General features: G+C 37.5%; 1 protein-coding gene across 5 annotated transcripts in view; it reads left to right on the top strand.

The window, feature by feature from the left end:
• The window catches only part of GRM1 (glutamate metabotropic receptor 1), a 177,264-nt gene that overhangs the window by 131,053 nt on the left and 20,792 nt on the right, over positions 1-25,419 (top strand). For all 5 annotated transcript variants that reach the window (XM_031552453.1, XM_010707147.2, XM_031552454.1 and 2 more), the window contains exons 4-7: positions 5,067-5,313; positions 10,028-10,196; positions 12,060-12,186; positions 16,809-17,739. In XM_031552453.1, coding sequence (XP_031408313.1) covers positions 5,067-5,313; positions 10,028-10,196; positions 12,060-12,186; positions 16,809-17,739 — 1,474 coding nt within the window. The remainder of the gene's footprint in view (positions 1-5,066; positions 5,314-10,027; positions 10,197-12,059; positions 12,187-16,808; positions 17,740-25,419) is intronic.

The raw sequence follows: 25,419 nt of genomic DNA on the forward strand, positions 1-25,419 counted from the left end.
TTTGGATAACTAGAAGTTAATTCTAAAAAGACAAATTTAGTAATTCCTCTCAATGCTTACTTGATTGTGGGCTGAAAGAGGTGGGTGTTTGGATGTTTTCATAAACAACAGAGAACTTTTATGAATCTAACTTTTTACCTCTGACTACATTTGGACATACTGAGTGCAGCAGAGTCAACAAGAGTCATCAAGAGACGAGGATTTTATTCAGATTCCATTGCCATATAATATTAATGAACAGAATGCATTTGTTTTTTAAAAAATAGTATGAAGAGAACAAGCCATTTACTGTGCAGGTTGTGAACATATCATGTTTGTACTAATTGCATTTAGAGGCATTATAATCTGTGGTACTTATTTTGCAATGCCTTAAGGTGAAATTTGTTAAATAATTATGTTGTCATCTTTGTTGTTAGATAAGAGATGTTAGATAACATAAACAGTGTGTAAGAATGAAAGAACTGGCAATATTTGTAAAATACCTGAAAGTGTAACGCTAAATGAGCTTAGAAAAATAAGCCTTTTTCAAAATTCGTTTAATAGAATCTTATTTTGGCTCATCATAATATGTTCTTTTTTGTTTTTGTTTTTAACGTTGAATAATTCTGATAGATGAAAAAAAATTCAAAGATTTGATGACAAGAGAGAAATGTAGAATTGGTTGCATTTTCTCTCCTATACATCCAAAGGTAAAGCTATAAGCAGGTCATGCATCCAAATAAAAGAGCCCTAATATTTCCAAGGAGCCAAGTATCCCAAATTTTACAAAATGATCTCAGTTTGTTCATCACTTTTCATGTGCCATTTCATTACCAAAATAATCTGTATAGCTGCTACTTCTAGTGACCGAGATTTGAAATGATCATTCAGGACAGATATTGGCTTTCTGCCCTTCTCCCTGCAAGATCCTATGACACAAATTTGCTGTGGTCCAAATTTGTCAGGCCTTCTGTAATGTGGGACACTGCAAGATATGTAACTTCTGTTTCTTTTTGTTTTTGTTTTTGTTTTTTTTTTCCAAGGGCATGTCATATCACTAGCATATCTCTGCACAGATTTGTACAGAGCCAGATGGACATGTTTGCTCCAAGTCACTTAAAGCAGTGCACATTGAAACTAAGAGAGGGCAGGAAATCTGCATTCCTGGTTTCTTCAATAAGAAGGGAAATTTTTTTGCAAGCCTAGGTGCTACTCTACTAGTATGTAGTATAATCTGTGCTCTACCCCCTGGCATCCTCTTGTGGGGAACACTCATCTCTCTCTGGCATGGCTTTGCACCAGGCTATTGTGCACACAGACCAAGTATGGCAGTTTTCTTTTTTTCAACATTCCTGGGAAATTTAGTCCTAGTTATTTTTCCACAACAATTTATTTGTTTAAATGAGCACTTTACTGAATGTAGCCCATCACCAGGCTGCTGGCAACAAAGCTAAAATCTCATATTGCATACCCAGAAAGCATTTCAATCCTAGGACTGATCACTACAATTAAGGAAGGGAATGTGTACTATTTCTAAGACCTTCAGCCCTTTTTCAGAACTGTCAGAAAAGATGATTACTTTCATAATAGGTCAAATGGAACCAATGCAAAAAATCACGTGACATTAAATGTTCAGTTTGTTTGGAGGTCTGAAAAAAAAAAAAGAAAAAAAAGGAAAAAATATCTGCCTAATTCAGAAATTATCATTTATAATAATTTTATTCAACAGATTTTGGCTTTTATTTTAATCAAGAGTCATCTGTGAACAGACTGTGTTCTTTATCAAACGTGTGTGTTTGTTCAAAATTTACCAACTGGCTAGCTATTGATCTGATTCTTCAACCAAAATGTTTCTGCATTTCTTTCCATTCCATATTCCTTCCTTCCCTAACCTTTCTGAGAACTGCAAACAACAAGCCCTTTCTGCTTAATTTCTTGTTGAGAACATCAGCATAGGTTTTTCTACCTTTACCTTATGTCTCTAAGTTTAGTTCACTTCTAGCTATAATTTTGATAGCATTGTTTTTCTCAATTTCAGTTGATTAGGTGAGATTTGTATGAGTACTCTCTCTGCTCTTAAAAATGCTGATAGCCCCATACTTGCTTCACAGAAAAGGCACTAGATATTAATGGTTGCTTTACATTCAGCTCCTTCTAAGTCCCTGCCTGAAGATAATATTAGTTGCATTTGAGGCACATTATAGTGAAAGGAAAGGCATCACTTCATGAAATTTGTTCTGTCCTTCTGCATCTTCTAAGGCTACTATTTCTAGCAGTGTCGGGAGCATTTTTCTTTTGTGTACAGCCAGAGAGTGTTGTTGTTAAAAAATTATTTTTATTTTTACATAGTTTATCTCTCTTTTTCATCTTTGATAGGATGACTGACAAGAAATAAATAAAAAAAAAAAAGAATAAAATGACCCAAAGCTTTGAGGAACTGTTAAAAGGAAATGACTAAAGAAAGATTTGCACTGCATCCAATATAAAAATAAGCATGAAATGTAGGAGACCTGAATTCTTCAATGTCATTCAAAAAGTTAATGACCTAATTTGAGTGACTTCAATTAATCCAGTACTCACATAGCTTACAATTTTTCTTTTCTTAATGAAAACTAAGGTCTCCCCCAAAAATAAAAAAAAGAAAGATAATAAAGTACTTTTCTGTTTTAAATGTTAATATACCATAGTGTTCAGAGTACTTTTGTAGATCAATGAACTTTTTTTTTCTTTTTTTTTTTTTCCAGAGGATGAGAGGAGAAAGAAAAGTACAAATTTCTCAGTCCAGAGTTCTATTTTTCTCTGTTACTTTTCAAAGACCTTTTAAGAAAAATAACGGCTTTACAGAGAAGCCCTGCACCAAACAAAATATAGTTCTTGCATTTATTAAGCAGCTATTCTATGAAAACTGAATTGAACATTGATTGCCTCTGTTTTTTCTTTGGCTTAACATAATTACATTATCTCCCTTGTTTAAAAAGACCAGTTCCTACTGATTCTCATAAGTGAATTTTTACAAGCTCAAATACATAAGTGTATCAGTAACTTGTGATGGTGAAAATGAAATAAATTTGATTTTGCCAGCTGGAAACTAAGTTTAGGTAAAGCATGACTTCTCATGGAAAATTTACTGTAAAATCTCTTATTTACACATAGGGAAGTTTGTATTACTGATATGTGGACAATTCATTACCAGATTAGGCTTTGCATGTTACTTTTCACTCAAGTATGACTATTTCTGTAAATGCAGGAAAGCAGTCATCTCTGCAATGGGACACTATGTGTTTCAAGCCTCAAAGCAAACAAGATGCTCACATCTAATTGTTCAAAAGCAAATCCTCCCACCATCAAATGTTTATTCTCTTTGGAGGTATGAATATTATATTGAAATATGAGAAACCAAATCTATACTTTGCTGTGTTAACACATACTTGAAGAAAATAGTCTCATTTCAAAACATTGGCAAGTTCTGCTACATTTAAGTTTCTACTTCTGGCAGCCATCTGAACATTTGTCTCAGGAAAAGTATATGGATACTGTCATTATCTCCTGCAAAGGTCACTGATGTGTATGTTTCTATACATTTTAAAAATAATTGAGAAATTAGGGAGGCAACTGAAATAAATTCTTGGGTAAAAAACAGTTGAGTGTCATGACCTATCAGTCAGCGCTTCAGCTATTTGCTACTGACAGGCTTCACGACAAAGAGAACTGCAATGCTGAGCTCAGGATCTTTCCACATCTCTGTCCTATCAGGATGGAGACCATATTCATTCCCTGCCTATAGGAAGGCAGGAGTAGTAAATTCACAGTGTGTTAGTCCTACGAGACTAATCAGTGGACAAAAGCAAAGAAGCTGAGAAGTCCTTCCAGATCAGTTTTTCCCGAGGATGAACGTAAGGAATGTCTTCATTGTCTAGCTTGAAAGACATACAATATCTTCATTAGGAGAGGAAGCTGCTTTTTAACTTGAAAGTTTCTGTGAACTTGTAGATTTTCCTCTTTTCTTTGTATTAGAATGACAGCTACCTTCTCCAACCCGGGTTTGAGAAGTGTCAGTTAACACCTTGTCTCTCACACATCCTACTTCCCTAGCGCAGACAAGGTGCTACTGTGTCTAAGTACCAGAGACTGGATTGCAAACGCCTGTTAACACCAAGTAATGTGGGAGGCCCACAGATAGCAGCATCTTGCAACTTGGAGCATATTGAGAGAGAATGACTCAGGGGAAGGGAAACAAAACAGAGAGGTTTCTTGTTCCCCCAGCTCTCAGGACCCATGTGGTTTGGGCCTCTGTGACTCAGGGTTAGCACTGACAGCATCCAGCAGCTTGTGACAGGAAATAGGGGACAGCCTGACCCCCACGGGTTCTGGCTTGAGATGCAGCCACAAATGGCACCCTCTGGCAGGGCCTGAGCGTCAGCAGATCAGAACTAAAACCGACACAAGAGGAAAGCCTTCACTGCCTCATTGTTCCTGGTCAGTGGACAGAGAATTGCATGTCTGCTCATGCCGGATCTTCTAAACTGCAGTTACATAAAATGCCTTTTAGTGTTACAAACTTCCTTAGACTTTCTGTAGCAAACACCAATTGGCTTCTCTACTACTTCAGCTAACATAAATAGTTCCGATAACTTGAGAAGTGGTGCTGGTTTACACAGATTGCTTATTTCCACGGGAAGGACATTGCTATACTGGCCCTCAAAGCTAAGAGATTAAAAAATAATAATAATAATCTTCAAGTGTGATGAAAAATCAAACTTTTAAGAAAGTTGCATCCTTCTGATGCTGAGCTGTTTAACCCTTTTTAGCATAAGTAACATAAGTAAGTAGAATGAAAAATGATAATTCGAGAAAAAAATAGAAAAGGCTGACAATTTCATTAAGCTGTGGTTTTCTCTAAAGCCATTTAGTTTCACTTTCAATGATTTAAAGATTTCTGACAAATATATCTCTAAATTTAATCCCCTTCTTACATTTTGTTTATACTTCTAAAGCTTTTAAGAAAAGCCTTTTAATCTCTTACCACTTTTTCATATTTTCACATTGTTTTCATGTTTGTAATAATATTTTTATTTTTCCTATTTTAGGTAATGAAAGCCTAGAAGAAAACTATGTTCAGGACAGTAAAATGGGATTCGTCATCAATGCTATATATGCTATGGCTCATGGACTCCAAAACATGCATCATTCCCTTTGCCCAGGACATGTTGGGCTGTGTGATGCTATGAAGCCAATTGATGGCAGCAAACTCTTGGAGTTTCTCCTTAAGTCAACATTCGTTGGTGTTTCTGGAGAAGAAGTTTGGTTTGATGAAAAGGGAGATGCCCCGGGAAGGTAAAGTTTCATCTCGACGTATTATACCAGATACTGCGATGTGAGTGTTGCTACTGGTTTGATTTTCTTTGGCTGCTTTGCTAAAGCATGCAGCAAATACACCTTGAGTCAGAAACAGAGTTATCTGGGTGAGTCTTACTAGTAGAAAGGAATAATGATGATAACACATGATAAATTGATAATTACAGCTTCTGTTGGGATAAGAGTTGTAACATTTCTAGTGTTTTGGGAGAGGACAGACTGCATCTTAGAGATTTTTGGTATCTGAGTTAGTAATGGACTCAACACTAGGGCTTTTTTATGGATAAGGCCTAATACACGTGACTGGAGTTTAACAAAGCATTTGCTAGCTGAAATTTTAAAGTTAGGTCTATAAAGCATATAGACCTTTTCCAACTGGAACTCAGCTGCTACGTGTGCTCCAGGACACAAGAGTGCATCCATGCCAGAAAGTATTTAGTTTTGCTTGCTGAACTACTGTGTGCTCTCCTTAACTAGTTTCAAATAAATTCAGCTGTCTCAGAATTCAAAGACAGGTCAGGCAGGATAATTAATTGTGTTTGCTAGAAGGTACTGTGTTCCTCTCATGTGGGGTCCAGTAGATTCCAGACAGTGGTAGTTGCTACTGTCAATGCCCCCTCCTGCTCCTCCCCCCATCCCCCAGAAGACACAGTGTGCACCCAAGCGATGAGAGAGACAGCAACTTTGTGGACTTGGCCATCACCTTGATTTCTCTCATGGAAGACAGCTGACAAATCTTTCCCTCTTCACTTAGGTTTGTGGGCTCTGTCCAACTATTTTAAGTGAGACATCTCCCAGATGAATTTATTTTTATTTAAAATAAATATAATTCAGCTGCTGGTGCATGATTCATTATTAACAGAATTCTGCTCAGAGGTTTCTTCATTTAAGTTACTTTTCCTACTGAGTTATTAAAGTGTTATAAAAGACTCTCTCACTCCATCTTTGGGCTTATTGCATAAATGCATCTGAGTGCCAACACTGCACAAAAGCAGTGCTCTAGAAAACAAGAGTTTGTAGCCTTCAAAGAATATCTGCAAGACACGGTGACCTTAAAGCAACCCTTGTATCTATTCCTACCTTTTGTTATCAAAACTGATGTTCTTTCTATTGCTTGCTGCATTCACATAATAAATGCATTTAAACTGCTTATTACATTTAGAATAAGAAAAAGCTGGTCAATTTGGTCTTGTTTCTCATTGAATACTGCATACTGTAGATTTTTTTTAGTTGAAGTGTAGATGAGCTAGGTCAGATTTTGAAGTTAATGGGTAAGCAATTCCTTATATTCTTACACATACTCATACATTCAGTGCAAATGTACAAATCAGATCTTAGCACATATAGTTTAGATAACACTGAGAAAGTACTGCTTAATATAACTCTAAATTTATTATGCATTTTGTATTTCCATAAAAGCATTTGCATACTTTTGTCTACTTTTTAGATATTTAGATTGATGTTAAATGTAATTTTTCAATTTTAGCTCAAATCTTCTTTATTTTCTTGTCACCTGAGGGCATTTCCACAACTCTCATCATAACAAATAGTTCTTGAATTCAAAATATAGAAGAGATTATATTGTGGTATTTTTTGAATAGGCCAGGATGACAGAATTTATTCCTTGGTTTATGGTATGGTTCTTTTTTTTTTTTGCTTCCCTCACCTATTTATAATTTGATTAGTTATTTTAGGTAATTTTTGTTCATCGTTTATATTTTCACAGTTTGGTTAAGGAAGCTCAATCAATCTTCTTATTATTCATCCTGTAATCCTTGTATCATTCTGTGGTATTTGTGACATGGGTGATATAATGTTAATGAATGATGATGTATATATGCAATGTGATCTGAAAAGCAGATTGGATCTTTGTACTCCAGCAGTAGTTTATGCCCATATGTATGTGACTCAAGAGTCATATTGGTGTTGCCACAGCCCTACAAAGAAAATGTGTTTCTAGGCAAGTGAATATGCCATACCACTGAATGTAACCAAAGATCATTTTATACCTCAGCAAAACGAAAAGCCACACATTGCATACAGCATCTAAATAAGTCAGAGACTGACCAAACTGAAATTGCCTGGTTTGTCAGCTTTTCTATGCCAGTGCAAGGTATCGTAAATATGCAAAAAGTTTTTTTTGAGGTTATGGTACTGTATCATATAAACAAATCAACTCCACAAGATGTAATAAGGCAATGTTCCCTCACAGAAGACAGCAATTGTTAGCAAGATCTGTGAGTTTCTTTGAGCAACAGTCTCTCATAACCCCCCTGTTTACACTAATCACGGTTAGAAAAGGTAGAGATGCCCACAGTTATGTTTTCCTGGCATTCATACAGTTCTCTGTTTTGAATCCCTTACAGCTCTGGCAAAGCTTAACCATTTGTTTAGATAAAACTCTTTACTCTTTTTTTTCTATCTCAGGCTCAATTTATACTTTCAAGCTTTTATCAAAATGAGATTTGAAGTCATGAGGCAATTTTGAAAGGTTTATTTCTTTGTGTGGAATCTTTTCTTTGGAGAACATTTATGCAGAACTGTGAAGCAGAGCTGTATCAGAGGGGCACAAATGCAGTCACTTAACTGATTTTACTGCCTTTAGGAAAAATGACCTGAATATAGCTCTGGAAAATAGACAACACTATGTGCTCCCTCTACTGCTATTAAGAATACGCTTATAAAATTGCTGAACTTTTGACATTTACAGAGTACATCCCATTTACTTTCTCAAAACTAATCATGTCACCTGAATTCTCAGAACAGCAGCAGAAGGAATGAGGGATGCAGGAGTCCACACCACATCCATTTTTGGACCTTTGCAAGGGGCAGAGGACAGATCTATGCATCTCATTACAGAACATCTTGAGGTCTTGTCTGTTCTCATATGTCTACTAGACATAGTAACCTTATGACTACTGTGAAGAAACTTACTTCTCAGAGACAATTTGCATAGACCTCTGGCTGTAAAACACAATAGGACATTTGACAGGAGTTGTCAAATGTGTTTGTTAGATCGTATTCTTCCACTTAAAATTTAAGCTATGTATCAAAGCTTCAAGCACTGTCCTCAACTTGTTAAATGCAAGACTGCTAAGATCTTGTAGTCTTCATACTTTATTCTTTGGCATATAACTCATAGAAAAGGGAACAGTGTTATCAGAAAATACAAGATATATAGGCTTTCAACCTAAAATAAAATCATATCCTTGAATTTTCCAGCTCTTGACTGATGTTACTGTAATGTTACTCTGTGCCTCGTAATATATTTTGGTAGAAAAGAAAACAATCTGTGTAGGCTTGAAAATTCCATTAAGGGAATGTGAAGTTTTAGTAATCTTTTATTTTCCTTCCTGTATTCATTTTCCAGCGCATATTAAGTTGTTTTGTATTGGTCTAATTCAAGGTCACCCTAAAAACCAAGTAGGTTGTGCTTGCTAGAAAGAGCCGTGTACATTCCTGCTCAATTACTCCTGTTTACTGAATCTACATTATAAAGCACCCTGCTGTTACTGCTTCTTGCTATGCTGAAAAAAGCATGTGTTTTTATGTTATTCCTTTGTAAGAGATGGGAAATAAGAATTGTTTTCTATGACTTTGAAATTTACTCCTCCTCTTAGCAACTCCTCAGTTAAGAGCCAGTTGCCAACCACACAGTTGCAGAGCTGTTTTTTGCACCTGTTTGGAGCTCTGTTGAAATCAGCAGTGAGAGTTCCTTTTCCAGTGCGAGCAGTGAATCTGTGCAGTGGCATCGACGTTGTCTAAGCATGCACATTTGCAAGACCGAGATCTAAATACAGTTTTAAGTAGACATTTTTTAAAATTGTCTCTCGCTAGAGAGATCTCATAGATTCAGTTAACAAAATTGGGCATCCAGAGAGTAATTCTAGCACCTTTTCTCTGAGAACTGAGTTATAATTTTTGCATATTTGAACCTCAACAGGGAAAAGAGAAATCATTGGATATTTCTCCCTGTTTGCCCAGAACCAAACATTCCAGTTTTATTTATAGCTCATACTTTGTTTACCTTTTATTCTTAATGTGAATACAGATAGGCAACACTCACTATAAACTAAAGCATCTTCTGTCTTGAGAAAATCCAGTAAGGAAAAACGAGGCAGTAAATTCCAGACCTGTAAAACAGAAAATGCTTTGTGATTTTCAGCTCCAGAGCTGAATTCTGGTTTGCAGCCCTCTTTTACCTCTCCTGTTCATACCTCCCACATAACTGGATTGCTAACTTTTCGCATCAATCTCACTGAGTTGGATAATGCAACTAGTGCCTACAGTTAGCTTATGACTTACCAGTTTAGTTAGGGTATTTTTGCTGGAAGACTACTTCAGGGTTCACAGCAGGAGCTATACTGCAGACAGCCTACATGTAGCCAGCAAGTGAATATTAATGATTCTGAAAAAATGGCTGAATAATACACCATCCAAACATTGCTTACATGTGAATTTTTAGCAGAGTTTGCTGTCTTTGTTGTACAGTTCTTCCTGGACACATAGGTTTTTTTACCCACTGTAAACGAGACAGGCACTCAATAACAACTTAGCAATAAGAGATGCTGTTTACTGTGATTCTATTGCAAATCCTGAAGTGTTTGGTGTTTCTGAGGAACTCTAGTCCACAGTAAAATTTTATCCTTTATACTGCAGGACAGTGACTCTCTTTCTATTTCTTCCTTTGAAGGTATGACATTATGAACCTGCAGTACATAGAGCCCAATCGCTATGACTATGTCCTCATTGGAACTTGGCACGAGGGGGTCCTCAACATTGACGACTACAGGATTCAGATGAACAAGAGTGGAATGGTGCGATCGGTGTGCAGTGAGCCTTGCTTGAAGGGGCAGATTAAGGTGTGTGCTAGACACTTTCTGCCATAAAAATCTGAATTACCTGGCAGTGCTCTTTCACTAAACTCAAGCAATCATCTATCACGACAAAGGACGTGTTACTTAGAACTTCCTTTTCTATAAGAAAGCCAAAAGGACAGAAGAACTCTTAGATCAATATTTTGTTCTTAGTGTCCCATACAAAGGCCCATGCTTTCTAAAACTGCCTTTTCTAATGACACAGAATCTTCCAGGATGACAAGATTGAATTAAATTTCACCTTGTATGAGAAAGAACAAAATTTTCATTTAGTCATTGTCTACAATGGTCAGTGGCTGGGATTCGCTTGGGGAAAAATCCTTAAAATAATGTAACCCATGAGAATCCAGTATTTTGTTTCAACAATAACATCTACAAGAAAAAAGGAAAAAAAAAAGAAAGGCCCTGTTTATATCTCATGGTCACAACAGAAGGTATGGAAACAAAAACGAAATCACAAACAGTAGCATCTGAATCATGCTACAAATATTTTGCCACCTGCCATGTGTGGATGACATAAAGACATGTTCTACCACTATCAAAATATTATGGATGTTGTAGATTTAAAACAGCAAGAAGTCCATTCAGGAATATCACCTTAGAAATGCTTTTTCTTGTTAATTTCATACAATAGGAATATTTGCAGCTTTTAAATTGTATATTGCTACTATTAGCAATTGATGATTGATTATTTGGCAAAGGCTTAGTGAAATACTCCATCAAACCTGGAGGGGAAGAAGTATTGGTATTTACTGCCCTCCAAAACATCTTTTCTCTATTTTTGAGATTGAGCAGTTTGTGTATGTGTATATATGTAAACAACATGCATACAAAATGCCAGCTTCAGCTCCTGTTGAAATCTATTGGAAAATTTCCATAGAATGCAGGAGGAAATGTTAACACACACACACACAAGCCCACAAAGCCATCATTTCATCATTTAATAAAGCAAAATCTTTTATTTCACTTAACTCTGCATATTGATGGATACAAAGATCCTGGAGCGAAGGCTGAATTCCTCCTTTCTGACACAGGCAGAGTCTTTGGTGGAGCTCAAGATATCCTTAACCTTTCTTGCATCCCCCATCTAGTGAAACTAGCAGCCAAGATGAGGAAGCAATTTTCAGCATTGGATCACTGCATTTAGCAGCATTCACATGAGAGAAAGATACAGCTTTCAGGGACATTTGTCTCCAAAAGAGCTGCTCTGAACCGTGTTCTTGGTCACCACATACTGATTTTATTTTCTACTAGAACAAAATATATCCTTTTTAGGTTAATTTTTAATTTGCTCATATTTTAATTTCTATTTACACTGATGTGGTGAGCCCCAAAGAGACTTAATTGTAAATAAGAATTTGAGTGCCTATGCTTCTATCTGTGCATATATGTAATAACAATATATATGTAAATGCATGAATCACTCTTTGTTCTAACCTTTGACTTTGTTTACGGCTTTTTACTATGCAGAAGATATTAAGTGTTCACTGACCTGAACTATCTCCCAGATTAAACCTCCTCTCAAGTTTGATTGGAAATGTAACACTGTGCCACTGTACCAAAACAAAAAAATGGTTTTGTATTTTAAACTCAGGGAAGAAAGAACACCACAATATCAAATACCAGCACAGAACAAAATGAAATTATCCTAAGATATTATCCTTGAACACAATTGCTAGCACAGAGAGGCAGATACAGAATAAGGACAAATGTTTTGTCATTGTTTGCAATGTCCCACACACAGAAATCCTATCATATTTTAAACAATGCAGACAGTACGTATTTACTGTGGGAAGTTCTGTGCTGTCTTATACAGGATTGTTGCTGAGGGTATGTTTTGCATTTCAGGTGATCAGGAAAGGAGAAGTGAGCTGCTGCTGGATTTGCACTGCTTGCAAAGAGAATGAATTTGTTCAGGATGAATTCACTTGTAAAGCCTGTGAACTTGGCTGGTGGCCGAATGCTGAACTGACAGGTAGGGAGGTGTCCCTCAAAATGCGTTCCCTTTTGACAGGGTACAATAAGAATGGTGTGTGTTGAAGAGCAAGGTATTAACATGCAAAGATGTTAAAGGAGAAAACTTGAACACAATCCTAGGGCACATCAAGTTGAAATGTGCTATATCTTTTGGCTCGATACAACAGCAGTGACAATAAAGATAGTGAAATTTGTACCAAGATAAAATGATGTACTCTGTCTGTTCCTCCCTTTCAGTTAACATAAGTATTAATACAGCTGCTAAAAATACTAATGAACGTAGCAGAATTTGCTGCAATTTTAGCAGTGATAATCACAAGAGCTCAGAGCATCATTGTCAGATTGACTTGATACGCTTTCTGCTCATTCTATCATGCAATTAGTAATACTTCATTTGGAATTTCTGAGCTTTCAATAACTATCAGAATTTCCTTTAGTATAAACATCATTCTCTCTGCACCCACCACCACAGGGAGAATCAACATAATCCTAAGAAAGACAGACAAAAGAAAGGAAAAATTTGGAAAGGAAGAGCAAGAACTTGTCTTCCCTGTGTATATGCTTTAAATGAGTCGTATCCTATGGCGTCTTTCTCTTATTTTGTACCCATTAGGGGGAACTGCTAATACCTGCTCTGAGCTTTGCAGTAACCATTACCTCAAGGAAACAGATGTAATGCACTGAGAAGTACCACCTTGACCTTGGAAGCTGCTTTGTAAAGACCTTGCCCCATGTTGCATCTGCATATTTTCACTGCCAGGGCATCATAGTCAAAGAAACTATCTGATTGTGTAGCTAAAGAACAGCTGTGCAACTTATTTATTTTCCTTTAATATAACTGCATGGCAACTAAATGTTGCTGCAGCCTACAGATAGGTAAAGTGATATTAAGCAAATTCACTGAAGCCAAATGAACTTTCAGGAGATTTCTTCTGGAAGGGAAAAGTGGCCACTTCTCCAGCTAAAAATGTATTATAAATTACAAAACAAACAAACAAACAAACAAACAAACAAAAAACTGGAAAAATTGAGCTGTTGCCTATTGCATTAGGGTTCCTTTTTGTTTTCTTTTGTTTTTGTTTGTTTGTGTGTTTGTTGGTTTGGGTATTATTTTGTTTAAATGGAAAATAAGCTAATGGTCATGTCCCAGGTGTGTGTGTGTGTCTACATCCCGTAACTCTGACTCAAACAGTCCCTTTCCCTCTCTTACTGTGATGTGCAATTGAACCTCTGTCAGCAAGTCTTGTCAGGATACAGAGATCTCAGTGATCATTCTGTTCTTTCAAGTTTCATTTAAATGGACTGTATGAAGAGGAATCTTTAAAAAATAACTTCCATAAGGGTCAGAGTTGTGGATAAAAATATTGTTATTCTAAACCCTAGAAAATCTAGAGCATATAGATTTATATATCTTGATTGCTGTAAAAGATCAAATTCAATGCCACTGTCTAGGACACCCATGTCTGCTAGTGTTAAATCAGAACCATGCTCTTTTAGTCTTGGAGGTTTGCAGAATTGTTTGTATCTACTATTCAGGGAAGGAAACTGGAGCTTCTATTTAATCAATAAGGCAGAACAAGAACATGGTGAGAGATCAATGTGCACTTGAATGAATATGGTTGCCCAAAATAGCTCAAAAGGGGGCATGTCAAAATGACAGGCACTGCTGAAAGGAGTTGAAGAAAACAAGAGTACTGGAAAAAATCTCAGGGGCATGTTGCAATCTATTAACTTTTAATGAAATCAGTAAGTGACCTACTGATTTGTGTTTCTTCTCAGCAAGGAGATTGGGCTTCTGCTGTCCTAAAACTGCAGTAGCATCAGTCAAATGATGGCACAGCCATCAACTGATTTCCTAGAGAACCTCAAAATGGCAGACTGTTTCTGTACAGCTTATTCACTCTGGGGAAATATTCTTTTTAACCCCTTCATAATCTACTCAAATTGCAGTAGGAATTACAAAGCTATGAAGAGAAACTACTAGTATCCTACCCTTTAGCAAAGGGAAATTCAGCTAGACAAACTCTGGCTTTTGGGCTTTGCTGGAATCTCCACTGGAACCTTTTAATTTGAAATTCCTTTTTCTTTCTAGCTTTTTTTTTTTGCATCAAATATGTTTTTATAATTTTTTTTGTGTTGTATTCATACCCTTCCAGTCACTGTAGATTCTAGACACAGACATTAACATTTTGCATTCCAGATAGTATTTCCCTTTGCCTTAAATCATAAATGCTAAACATGTATGCAGTTTTATTCACAATTTTCCATTACAGATAGACTTTGAAATTACTAGACCTTTTAGGAAATGTGAATTGCATACTAACCTGTTTCCCAAGACATGCTTTTCAAGGTTCTCATTCTTTCCATTTGAAACTAGTCTATGCAGCTCAGCATTCCTTTCCTGATATTAAATTTTATTTTTAAATATAAAATATGTTTTCTTGTTTAGTTCCCCTAAAAATGGAGTTAGCAGACATAAAGAACTTCTCACCATAAATAACATAAACTGTATTTTTAACTTAACCTGTTAGTGACAAATAGTCACTAACAATAGTACCTTAAGGTCTTGTGCCAAGAAGGGCCATCCTTTATGGATCATAAGCTGTATAAGAACAGTGAATATCAAGCTAGTAAACCCAGTTTTCTTCACATTAAACAAGCAATAAAACAAGATAGGAGAGGAAGTTTTCATAGAAATATTATGAAATGAATTACCTGGGATGCTTTAATGACCTCAGAAAATATATTGGAGAGTTGTATTGGTTTTGCAGTATGAATATAATTTTAAAAAGTTAAAAAAAAAAAAGAAGAAGAAGAAGTGAAAATCGATTAGCTTTCTACTCAGGGAAATGATTCATGGTTAAACTGTAGGGACAATAATAGATGAAGACTACCAAACAGCTTTTTATTAGAAACTTTTAACAATGAAGCTTTTGCTACTGATCATCTACTCTTAAAAATTTTCAGTATTTTTTTTAATACATATACTCTGTAAGCATACTGTTTCCTGAGTATCCTCCCCCTGTCTCAACACGCTTCCTGAGTCCACTGTCTCCTAGCTGGCAAATGATCCACCTTCACAGATGCTGACAACCAACAACTGTTTGCTGATATAAGCAGTGAAGGCACTTTTTTTTGCAATGTTTGTAGCATATGTGGCTCTTGGGGCTTGCCGTTGCATAGGAATTGCACTGATGCAACAAAACAGGTTTCTAAAACCTTGCACTGGGTAAGCTTAAAGCGATCAATATACTTACCCACATGCTGAATCAGGGCTATGGCTCTGAACATGTTGTTTGAGACTAAATGAGTATGGCTTACATTGCTAAGCACACATTGAAATGTAAGCCTTCCAGCAACCACCGACTTGCTTCTTGTTAAAGCAAAGAGCTTTGCATGCGTTAATCAAGGAACAGTTAGTTCAGTTTTATATCAAACTAAGAGCCAATTCCCACCCTGGGCAGCTGCAGCCAGTGGCTAGAGGCTCCTAATTCTAGTAAAATACCACAAAAATACTGGTTGGAAGAACAGTTTCTCCCCACCTGCCTGAATCCTGAGCAAAATTCCTTCTCCTTATAAAATATGACTTCCAGATGCATGTATCATCATTCTTATTGTTCTTGATGTTACAGGCGATGCATAACATTACCTGTATTTAAATCAGATCAGTACTTTTAGATACAAAGAGTTCAGAATGATAAGGCATTCTTTCCTTTCAAATGACATTGGAAGACATTAAAAGTCTGTGCAGAAATTTTCCATGTCAGGACTTTGCCTCAGGCTGACTTTTTTACTCTTTTTTTAATCTTTTTTATAATTTCAACTAAACCCTTTTCTTTTCTTTCTGACAGTGATATCACACAAAATATTGTTTGCTCAGCCCTGATCTATACCTCGACTTATTTATTCTGTATTTAAAAGTGACAACTTTACATTTTTTTTAATGAGTATTATTGATAATATTTTTCTTTGTCATCACGTGGAAGATGTACCTAGATTGAGAAGAATTTGGGTGTCAGAAGCTTTCATACAGGATGATTTCTGCAGATATGCACCATACTGAGGATGGAACGGCTGAGTGTGGCTTTTCTCTTAACAAAATCAAGACCTTACTAAGATTCAGCAATAAGGCAGAGTTAAAAAAAAATACTTTTTTTCTTATAGAATCACCTTCAGAAAAAATGTACTGTTCTTTATTCTTATTTTGATAAAGATTAAATTAACTTGGGGAGGTTAAATGCTGCCATTCTGCAATAATCCTGTCCCTATTGAAATGAAGTTTTCGTGGTGTTTGTCTGTGATCTGTTTCCAGCCCTGCCTTTGGTATGCTGGGCTTGTCAGCACGTCTTCCAATGAATATTAGAAGAAATTTTGTAAATCTCGTTTCTCTTTGTAGCATCATAAGCCAGTGTTTGACTCACTCAGAACTGATGGCTATTTTTTGAAAATATTTCATCTAATCTTTCCTATGTTGTGGTTCACTCATTTGTAAAGTGGTTTTAATAATCCATGACATATAGGCAAAAGCTAATGTTTGGATTATACTGGAAGCCAGAAATAAAAGTTCTCTCTTCAAGCAGATAACTTTCTAACATTCTGTTTCTTTTCTGTACACTGCAGGCTGTGAACCCATTCCTGTAAAATACCTTCAGTGGAGCAATATAGAATCTATTGTGGCTGTGGTCTTTTCCTGCCTGGGGATCCTGGTCACCATGTTTGTCACCCTTATCTTTGTGCTCTACAGGGACACTCCTGTTGTCAAATCCTCCAGCCGGGAGCTCTGCTACATAATCCTTGCTGGCATCTTTCTGGGTTATGTCTGCCCTTTCACCCTTATTGCTAAACCCACCACGATATCCTGCTACCTCCAGCGCCTTCTGGTGGGTCTCTCTTCTGCCATGTGCTATTCTGCCCTTGTGACCAAAACCAACCGCATTGCACGCATTCTGGCAGGCAGCAAAAAGAAGATTTGTACCCGCAAGCCACGCTTCATGAGTGCGTGGGCCCAAGTGGTCATTGCCTCCATTTTGATCAGTGTGCAGTTGACACTGGTGGTCACGCTGATCATCCTGGAGCCCCCGATGCCCATCCTCTCCTATCCCAGCATTAAGGAAGTTTACCTTATCTGCAACACCAGCAATTTGGGTGTCGTGGCTCCCGTGGGCTACAATGGACTCCTCATCATGAGCTGCACTTACTATGCCTTCAAGACTCGCAATGTGCCTGCCAATTTCAATGAGGCCAAGTACATTGCATTCACCATGTATACCACTTGTATCATCTGGCTGGCTTTTGTGCCTATCTATTTTGGGAGCAACTACAAGATCATCACCACTTGTTTTGCAGTGAGCCTGAGTGTGACAGTGGCCCTGGGGTGCATGTTCACTCCTAAGATGTACATCATCATAGCCAAGCCCGAGAGGAACGTTCGCAGTGCCTTCACCACCTCAGATGTGGTGCGTATGCATGTCGGGGATGGCAAGGCACCTTGCAAGTCCAACACTTTCCTCAACATATTCCGGAGAAAGAAACCAGGGGCTGGAAATCCAAAGTAAGTGCTTGACTGAAGGTACACATCTGTCTCTATTATATGTCCCTCTCTTTGCCATCCTATCTTGGTTGACCATATTTTTCTGAATAGTAAGGTATGTAATGTTTCTTCATCTCATGTGTAGCAGAAAAGGTAGAAATTATCCTTTATATCTAAATTTTGGATGGATGTTGATATGTTGCTTCTCATTTTCTGCACTGTTCTAAAGGCAGTCCTGTATAAAACTTCCTCTACCTCTAGGACAGATCAGGCAGTGGGAGAGTAACTAATTTCCAAATTCATCTTCTTCCGTCTCTCCCTGCGTGCAAGAGGGGACTCAAACCCTATGAACAGTTGCTCTGCATTGCTCTCCAAGCCAAGGAGCAAGAGCTGCCTTTTAGGAAAACGAACCAGAAATCTGTGTTTGAGTGGTTGTAAATCAAGTGTAGTTGTCTGAGGCCACTGGGGTTAGTTTGTGAAAGCTGAAGTTTGAACATTAGTTTGTAATTGTAGTGTTTTGTTACAGTCCACTTGATTGTCATCTGAAAGCACCCTTCATACCATTCCTATGATCTATTTAATACTCAGAATTATGAGCAAGTCTCTTAATCATCAGCACTGTAAACTTGTCCATGTTCCCAAACCAAGTGCTTGTGTGAAAAGTTGCACTAATGGTGAATATGGGTTTGCATTCACATCTGTTAAGCTTCTGTTATTCCTCTTGCTAAAAATTGAAAACAGCCGAACTGCAGTAGAGGGAGAGACAACAGTTGCTTTCAACATCTTCCTGTGAGCAGCAGTCTCAATGTTTATGCTTTTTATTGTCTTATCTCATTTTCATCTTTAAAGAAGCACAACGTGACTAGACATGAACTTAGGTTTTTTTTTCTCACAATTTAAAATAAATGTCAAAATAATAAAGAACCAGCAAAGTCCACATTTTTTAGTTTCCTGATTGAATTAAATTCAGTTAATTTCCATCTCTTTGGGATCTGTAGGTTTCTCTGAGTGGCATGCACTGGTTTTGATTTTGTTTGCATAAGAACTACTTTTGCTTGTTTGTATGGGAACTGCTGAATCACAGCCTGAACCTCTGATTGAACACCTGAGGCAAGCAATGAGTCAGCCCTGGGAGCACAGGTGAAGACAATTCTCCTGCGCTACCAGAAGGGGTGGAGCCTGGCTCTACCTCTCCTAGACCCCCATCTGAAGAGCTGACTTAAATGGGGAAGGGTCTCTTTTGGAGACTGCTCCTTTTGGAGTCTTCTCAGCAAGCTCAGTACAGGGGTAAGCTTTCCATCCATTTTTCTTTAGCATAATAACCTGTTTAACTTTCCTGTATATTTCTTAATTATAATATCTGTATATTCATTGATTACACACATGTTCTGGAAATGGAAGGGCAAGGCTGAAGGTAATATCATACAAAACAGACAAGATATTAGCAAAGAAATGAATGAGTCCATATGTAACCTGAATACACAACTCCACTGTTACATGGAGTTTCAACTCCCAAGCTATTCAGAGAGAGAGCTGGGAGTAGAAGGCAGTTATGAGGGATCCCCTTGCAAGGAAACAGACTCTCTTTTATGGTGGACTGCCCAAAACCTTGATTTCCTTGCTCAGATGAAGCTTCATCTTCTTTCCTCTCATTCTGTGAAGACTGGATGGGGTCTTAACACATTTGTAAGAAACAAGAGTGGTGTGTTTGCAGCATAGTCTCTAGCTGTTGATATCTTTAACAAAAAAGATATCAACAAAAAAGCTGTTGATATCTTTGACAAAAAAGAACTATTGAGTATTTTACATCATGAGTGACTTAGTAAATAATTCTTTGTAGTGCTCACTGTTCTTTTACCTTCCTGAAAGAATATTACGCTTTAAAAAATACAGAGATGCTGTACTTAAAATCCAGTTTGCAATATGAGAAAATATTTCTTCCTCAACAACAGAGCTTACCTGAGCTTTTAGGAAAAATCTTGTTGCATAATTTTAACAAGGATTTCTTCACCTCTGTTGAGCCTGTTTGAGTAATATATAGCCAGGAAGCCCACAGATTTTTAAGGACTAAAAACTCAACAATTATTTGCTATGAGTTTAATTTTTCTCTGATGTTCAGGATCCAGCTCCTCTGTAAAGCAAAAAAAAAAAATACTGAGGAAACCAACTTGCTAGAACTTTACAAGTATCTAGCTAACTCAAATATATGTTTGTATCCTTCCTGAATTTGGACTCGAAATAATTGAAACTACCAACAGGAGCAGTCTCTGGGAAAATTTTTCATGTTTTTCATTACCTGAAAAAACTTGGGATTTATTTTCCAGTTTTCTTTCAATAATTTAAATTATTTGTTTGTTGCTAGGCTTTTTTTATTCTGTAATTGGCCTTCCCTATAGCCTCATGTCCCTCTCTGTAAGTGACAGGTAGTGTTTCACTTAGAAGATCTGTTTTCCATCTGCTTTTTTTTGTTTTCTTGTCATCTGTTCTTTTGCATGCTGGCTAGTTTTTCTACTTTTTAATTTTCATTCCTCTTTGGACTGATCCTGTCTGTTTATCTAGTGAATTCCAATTTCTCCCCCTAAACAGAAAAGCACATTCATTTACATTAAACTTGTGTGCAGATGTGGATTTAAATTGAGTTAACTTTAAAACTGGGAACCAGTTTGTTTGCAGGGGCAAGTCAAACTGATATAACTCTTGCACTTGCCTGCAATGTTGTGCAATTAGCTTAGCTAGTGTAAGTTTGGAAGCATAGCAAACCAACCAGCTTTTCCTTTTTCCTTCCTGAAGGAGAGCAGAAGAATTAACCAGGGAAGTCTGTTAACATGGGATCTATTAGTCAATAGACAACTTCCCACTGCATCTAATGCTGATACAGAGGTCAGAATATCCTTTTGAAAAATGGCTATCTCAGCTGAACTACCAACACAGTTCCAATGAAGATGTTCAGTAACATTGATCTTCACTTAAATAATAAATTGTGTTGCCTTTCCTTATCTGTGGCACTCTGAAATGCTGTCTGTAATCATAAGGGTATGAACTCTTGTATTTGGTTGAGTTAAATTGTAAGCAGTTACAGACAGCACTGTTTTAAACGGAGGTGGTTGGGAGGTTTCCATGGGGTACACTTTCCATCAGAAAATTCTGGTCCCTTAAATTGTTTCAGAGAATTAGATTTTGTCAGGAAGGATGCTCTTTGTGCCAGAAAGGTTGTGCGGTTTTTTTTTTTATCCCTTGAATGGGGATGAAGAAATTAGAAACTGTGAGGGAATTATACCACAATAGTCACTAGGACTGTTAAGGTATTCACTTAAGAGCATCTCCTTCAGAACTCAAGTGAATGCCGTATAGCTGCACCATGCACTGTTCCAGGGCAAATCTCTCCCTTTCTCTCTGTTCTTGACCATCAATGTGTCCTGGAAAAGAGAAAGTCCTGACAGAAACCCTAGAGATATGCTCTGTATTATTCTGTGAGACAATTTGAATCTGGGTCTGAGAGATCCCTAGTGAATGTTGTCAGTACTAAGATACTGTCAGTCTCTTCCACTTGTCAAATGAATATTTAAATATTTATTAAAAATGGAACAGCTCCATCAGAAGAGAGAGAGTGATCTCTGCTGCTTTTATTGGAGCTGTGTGGGGGCATTTATTGCTGGTGTGTGCTGCTTGGTGACATTACAACATCCGTTCTGTCTGTTACAGGATGATGACATAGCAGCATTTTTTTATGAGTTCTTTTTCATCTCTTTTCCAGCTGTGAGACTGTAACTTTTGATGTAGACCTTGCTGTAATATCTGATCACTGACTATGAATGCTACTTTGGTCTGTGAAGGTCAATCATACTGAAGAGCAGCACTCCTATAAAGTACCTGTAAGAAACAAGGGCAGATATGTAGGAGGGAGGACCAAGGAGGGATGCAGCCCCACCTATCTAGCGCAGCTCAATTGAAAGTGCATTCCTACATCTTCACCGTAATTGCCTCCAGCACTCTTCTACAACGTAAATCACCAAGGAAGTGGTGCTTCTTTCTGGTCTACATGTGGAAAAAATAACCAGTGATACTGGAGATGGTAATCTTCAGGATTCTCCACCCTTCTCTAGCTATTGCTTCAAGTGGACCCTGTTTGGCCCACAGGAGGCTGGAGGATCTCTTGCATTGCTTTTCTATAGTCTGCACATGCACTTCAGATAGAGCTTGAGATGCACAGCAAGACTCACTTCTTTCCCATACTTCCTGCTAAGAGGGAATTGGAATAAGTTCTATGTGGGTAATTAGCTAATAGGTGGGTAATAGCAAATAGGTTTGGTGGTAATGCTAAGCAATTGCTTTGGTTTTCATGTATAAGTTGTTTAAATTTTTTGATTAAGAGTCTAGGTCTGGACAGAATTTTAGTGCACTGTGAGTCAGATGTAAGGATTTGGCAAAATTTGAGTTGAAGGAAAAGCGGGGTAGCAAAGACTCACTGTGTGGTCAGGACTTCGCATTAATGTTTGAGTCATCTCTATACCCCCTTCTACCTTTAATATATCTGCATTCAATTATTTTTCCTTCAACTGCCTGCACTGAAAAATGAATGACTGTTTTCAAATACTTCTAAGCACATATTTTTTTAATTTGTTTTTTTGACATTTTGTCTGTCCATGCCTCTAGGTTGCTCTCTAAGCAGTGACTTAAGTCGAAGGTCTCTCAAAAGGACTGTATTTTTCTCCAATAAAAGGGTCAGGCAACCCAACATCTCCAACTATGTTGTCCCTGACTTTCTGTTTCTGATCTTCATCCACTCTCTATGTGGACTGTGAAATTTAGTTGGGATTCAAGTTTCTCAGCTATCTCTAGTAATACATATGCTCCCTTAACAGGGCTTAGGGAACCATCTGCTTTTTTTCTCCTGCCAGTTATAAAATTGTCTCCAGGTGTTCATAAATTACTCTTTCTCTTTAAAAAGACTTGCTGAGTTGCTATTTCATCTTCAGCAAGCTGTGATGGTATGCTACATTTTTCTGGGACTTGCTTCACTTGGCAACTCAGAGTCCAGAAAGGCTTTTGGACTTCACCTCCTTCTATTTCAAAGCCTCCCATGGACAAACAGCAAGGGGAATCTTAGCATAACTACAATCAGAATGTAGGACACTGTTTCACTGTGTTTGTGGTGGTTGGAGGAAGCAAATGTGCCATGTGCAGCATGGCAGGAGTTGAAGCTTCCAGAAACAGAGTAAATGTTCAGCATGTTCAGTTACAGTCAAACCAGTGTGGATTTTTTTCTTACATCCTCTCAGTTGATCCAAATCAAGTGTCTCATCATAGGAGGAGATGGCTGGGAGTACTTTTTTCTCATTCTTACTGGAGTAGTAACTCTAATTGGAGTTACTACTCCAGGCAGTCAACAAGCTATCTTAAGTAAGGGGTTATGGAGGCAAGTGGATAAGGGAGAGAAGTAGGAACAGAAAATAGGAAAAAAAAAAAAAAGAAAAATTTTAATGCAGGGAAGACAATGTGTTTTGTCCTGACCTCTGTGAAATCAAACAAAAACAATCAGTTTGGCACAGCTGTGAGGAGAATATTTCACTATGGTTAAAATGCGTCAAAAGATCTGAAACAAGAAGGCTTAGTGGAAAGTGCAAGGAGAATTGATAATATCCATTGTATCTTCTCCTGTGAAATGGAATGTATTTCTAAACTCCAGGACGTGAGCCCAATCCGAGAAGTCTGCAATATAGTTTATTTTCTTCAGTCCTAAACTGCAGTACATAGCATGCAGCATGTAAGAGTTATCTTTAAATATTTGTTGTATAAGTTTCTCTGGTGTAGCTTTATCTTCCTATGACACATCCAGATAAGTATAAGATGATCACTGAATCTAATAGGAAACAGACTAGCTTGTTAACAGTTGAGAATATTAAATTGATGCAGCGAGCAAACTTCACAAGTACTGTGATATCCATAATAATGACATGCCCTTTATTTTAACCATAATATACCCTGGAACACACTAAATTTAAAGCTTTCAAGAAGAGCTTTAAATTTGCAGTGTGCACAGCTGTTCTGCTAAGGCTTTATGAGAGACTTTTGAAGCAGCAGAGAGGTTGTGATCTCCTGCTAGTTGCAAATAATGCAAAGAATAAATGAGGGGGGAAAAAAGAGATAGTGGGGAAAAAAAAGTAATACAAAACAGGTTACTTTGTCTATTTATTCATTTGTCATTGTATGCTTGATCTCCTCAATAACCCAGCAATAAGTGAAGTCTAGGTCTCATTTCTGGTGCAACCTGCAGGGCACAGTGCTGGTCCACAGCCATACATGTGTGGCTGTGTGTCCCCTAGCTGCATGTCAGGGCATCATGACCACAGGGCTCTTGATCTGTCCCTGTATCCCCCCTAGAGTATATCACAGGGCGGATGCTCCCATTGCTGGACAGATGCTGAAGTGGCAGATTTGGTTTGGTTCCCTGGTGCCACAAATGTCATGAGGAAAGCCTTTCCAGGTCACCTCCATCTCTGTGCTTGCTGAAGCCCTTCCCAGTTGTTGTCTAGATTCTGTGTGCAGTTAAGTCCTTTGCCCTTTTCTGAGGCTGCATTACTTTTTGGGGAAAGTAACTTGTATGCTCACAGGGGTGACTGAAGGTTTTAATGCCAAGCATCTCTCTCAGCAGTTGGTAACTTTGCTGGGCTATTTACCAGGCTTAAAACATTAATGATTTTGTGGACACAGCACTGTGACAAGCAGCAGCTCTTACCCTGTTCTCTCATAGATGTGATGTGAATTTCAAATAAGAAAATTTAACAAACTCAGTCAAGCTGTTCAGTCCTTGTCAGCGTATTGATTTAAGTGAATATTTAAAGCTCCCAGAAGACAGTTACATATTTCCAAAGGGGTTCTTACAATTGATGTGAAAGATTAGAAAGAAACACCGAGTAAGGGAGTTTGCAACTTAAGAATCTAGCAGCTGCATCTTCTAGCTTCACTGCAGCATTGCTCATTAAGTTTGAGATATCCAATTATAGTTAATAGCGTGACACAACTTAAATTTACATTTGCTGTAATATAAATGATGTAACTCAGTCCTAAGTATCTGACAAAGCATAAAATAGATGATAAATAAGTCTGAGTCACTTCCACATTTTATTTCTAGTGATATAATAAATACTAAAAATCAAATTAATTTAAAAACCAGATATGGCACGTGTATACCGAATTACATACCAAGATGCATGTCTGCTTGTATTTTTGCAATATAACCAGTATGGAGACATAATTTTTCTTTTTCTTCTAATGAGGAATAAAGGAAAATGCTAAACAAGTCGCTGTAAGTTTTCCTTGTCAATTAGCCCATCTAAAGATCATCCCAGCACATGCATAGCCAATTATATTTCACTCCTAAGATGAGAGCACAATCAAGTATCTGATACCATTGGGATAGTTGTCATGAAGTATGAGCTTACATGAAATGAAGCACAAGTCATCTGGCAGTTTAGGCTTATTTCTCTAGTTTCCCTCCAATGATCAATCAGAGGGTAGCCAAGGCCACATTGAAAGGAAATAAATTACAGAAATTCTGAGATGAGGTTCTTCAGAAGCCTCCTAGTAAGGGCAGTGAGCATAGTTCGTCCTCCCCCGCCACTACTCCCCTCCAGACAAAACCCAAGTAATAATGAATTGGTATACAGGGCAGTGTACCTGTACTCTGAGACCCAGCCATAT

Source organism: Meleagris gallopavo, chromosome 2 (genome assembly GCF_000146605.3).
Source record: "Meleagris gallopavo isolate NT-WF06-2002-E0010 breed Aviagen turkey brand Nicholas breeding stock chromosome 2, Turkey_5.1, whole genome shotgun sequence".
Taxonomy (NCBI): domain Eukaryota; kingdom Metazoa; phylum Chordata; class Aves; order Galliformes; family Phasianidae; genus Meleagris; species Meleagris gallopavo.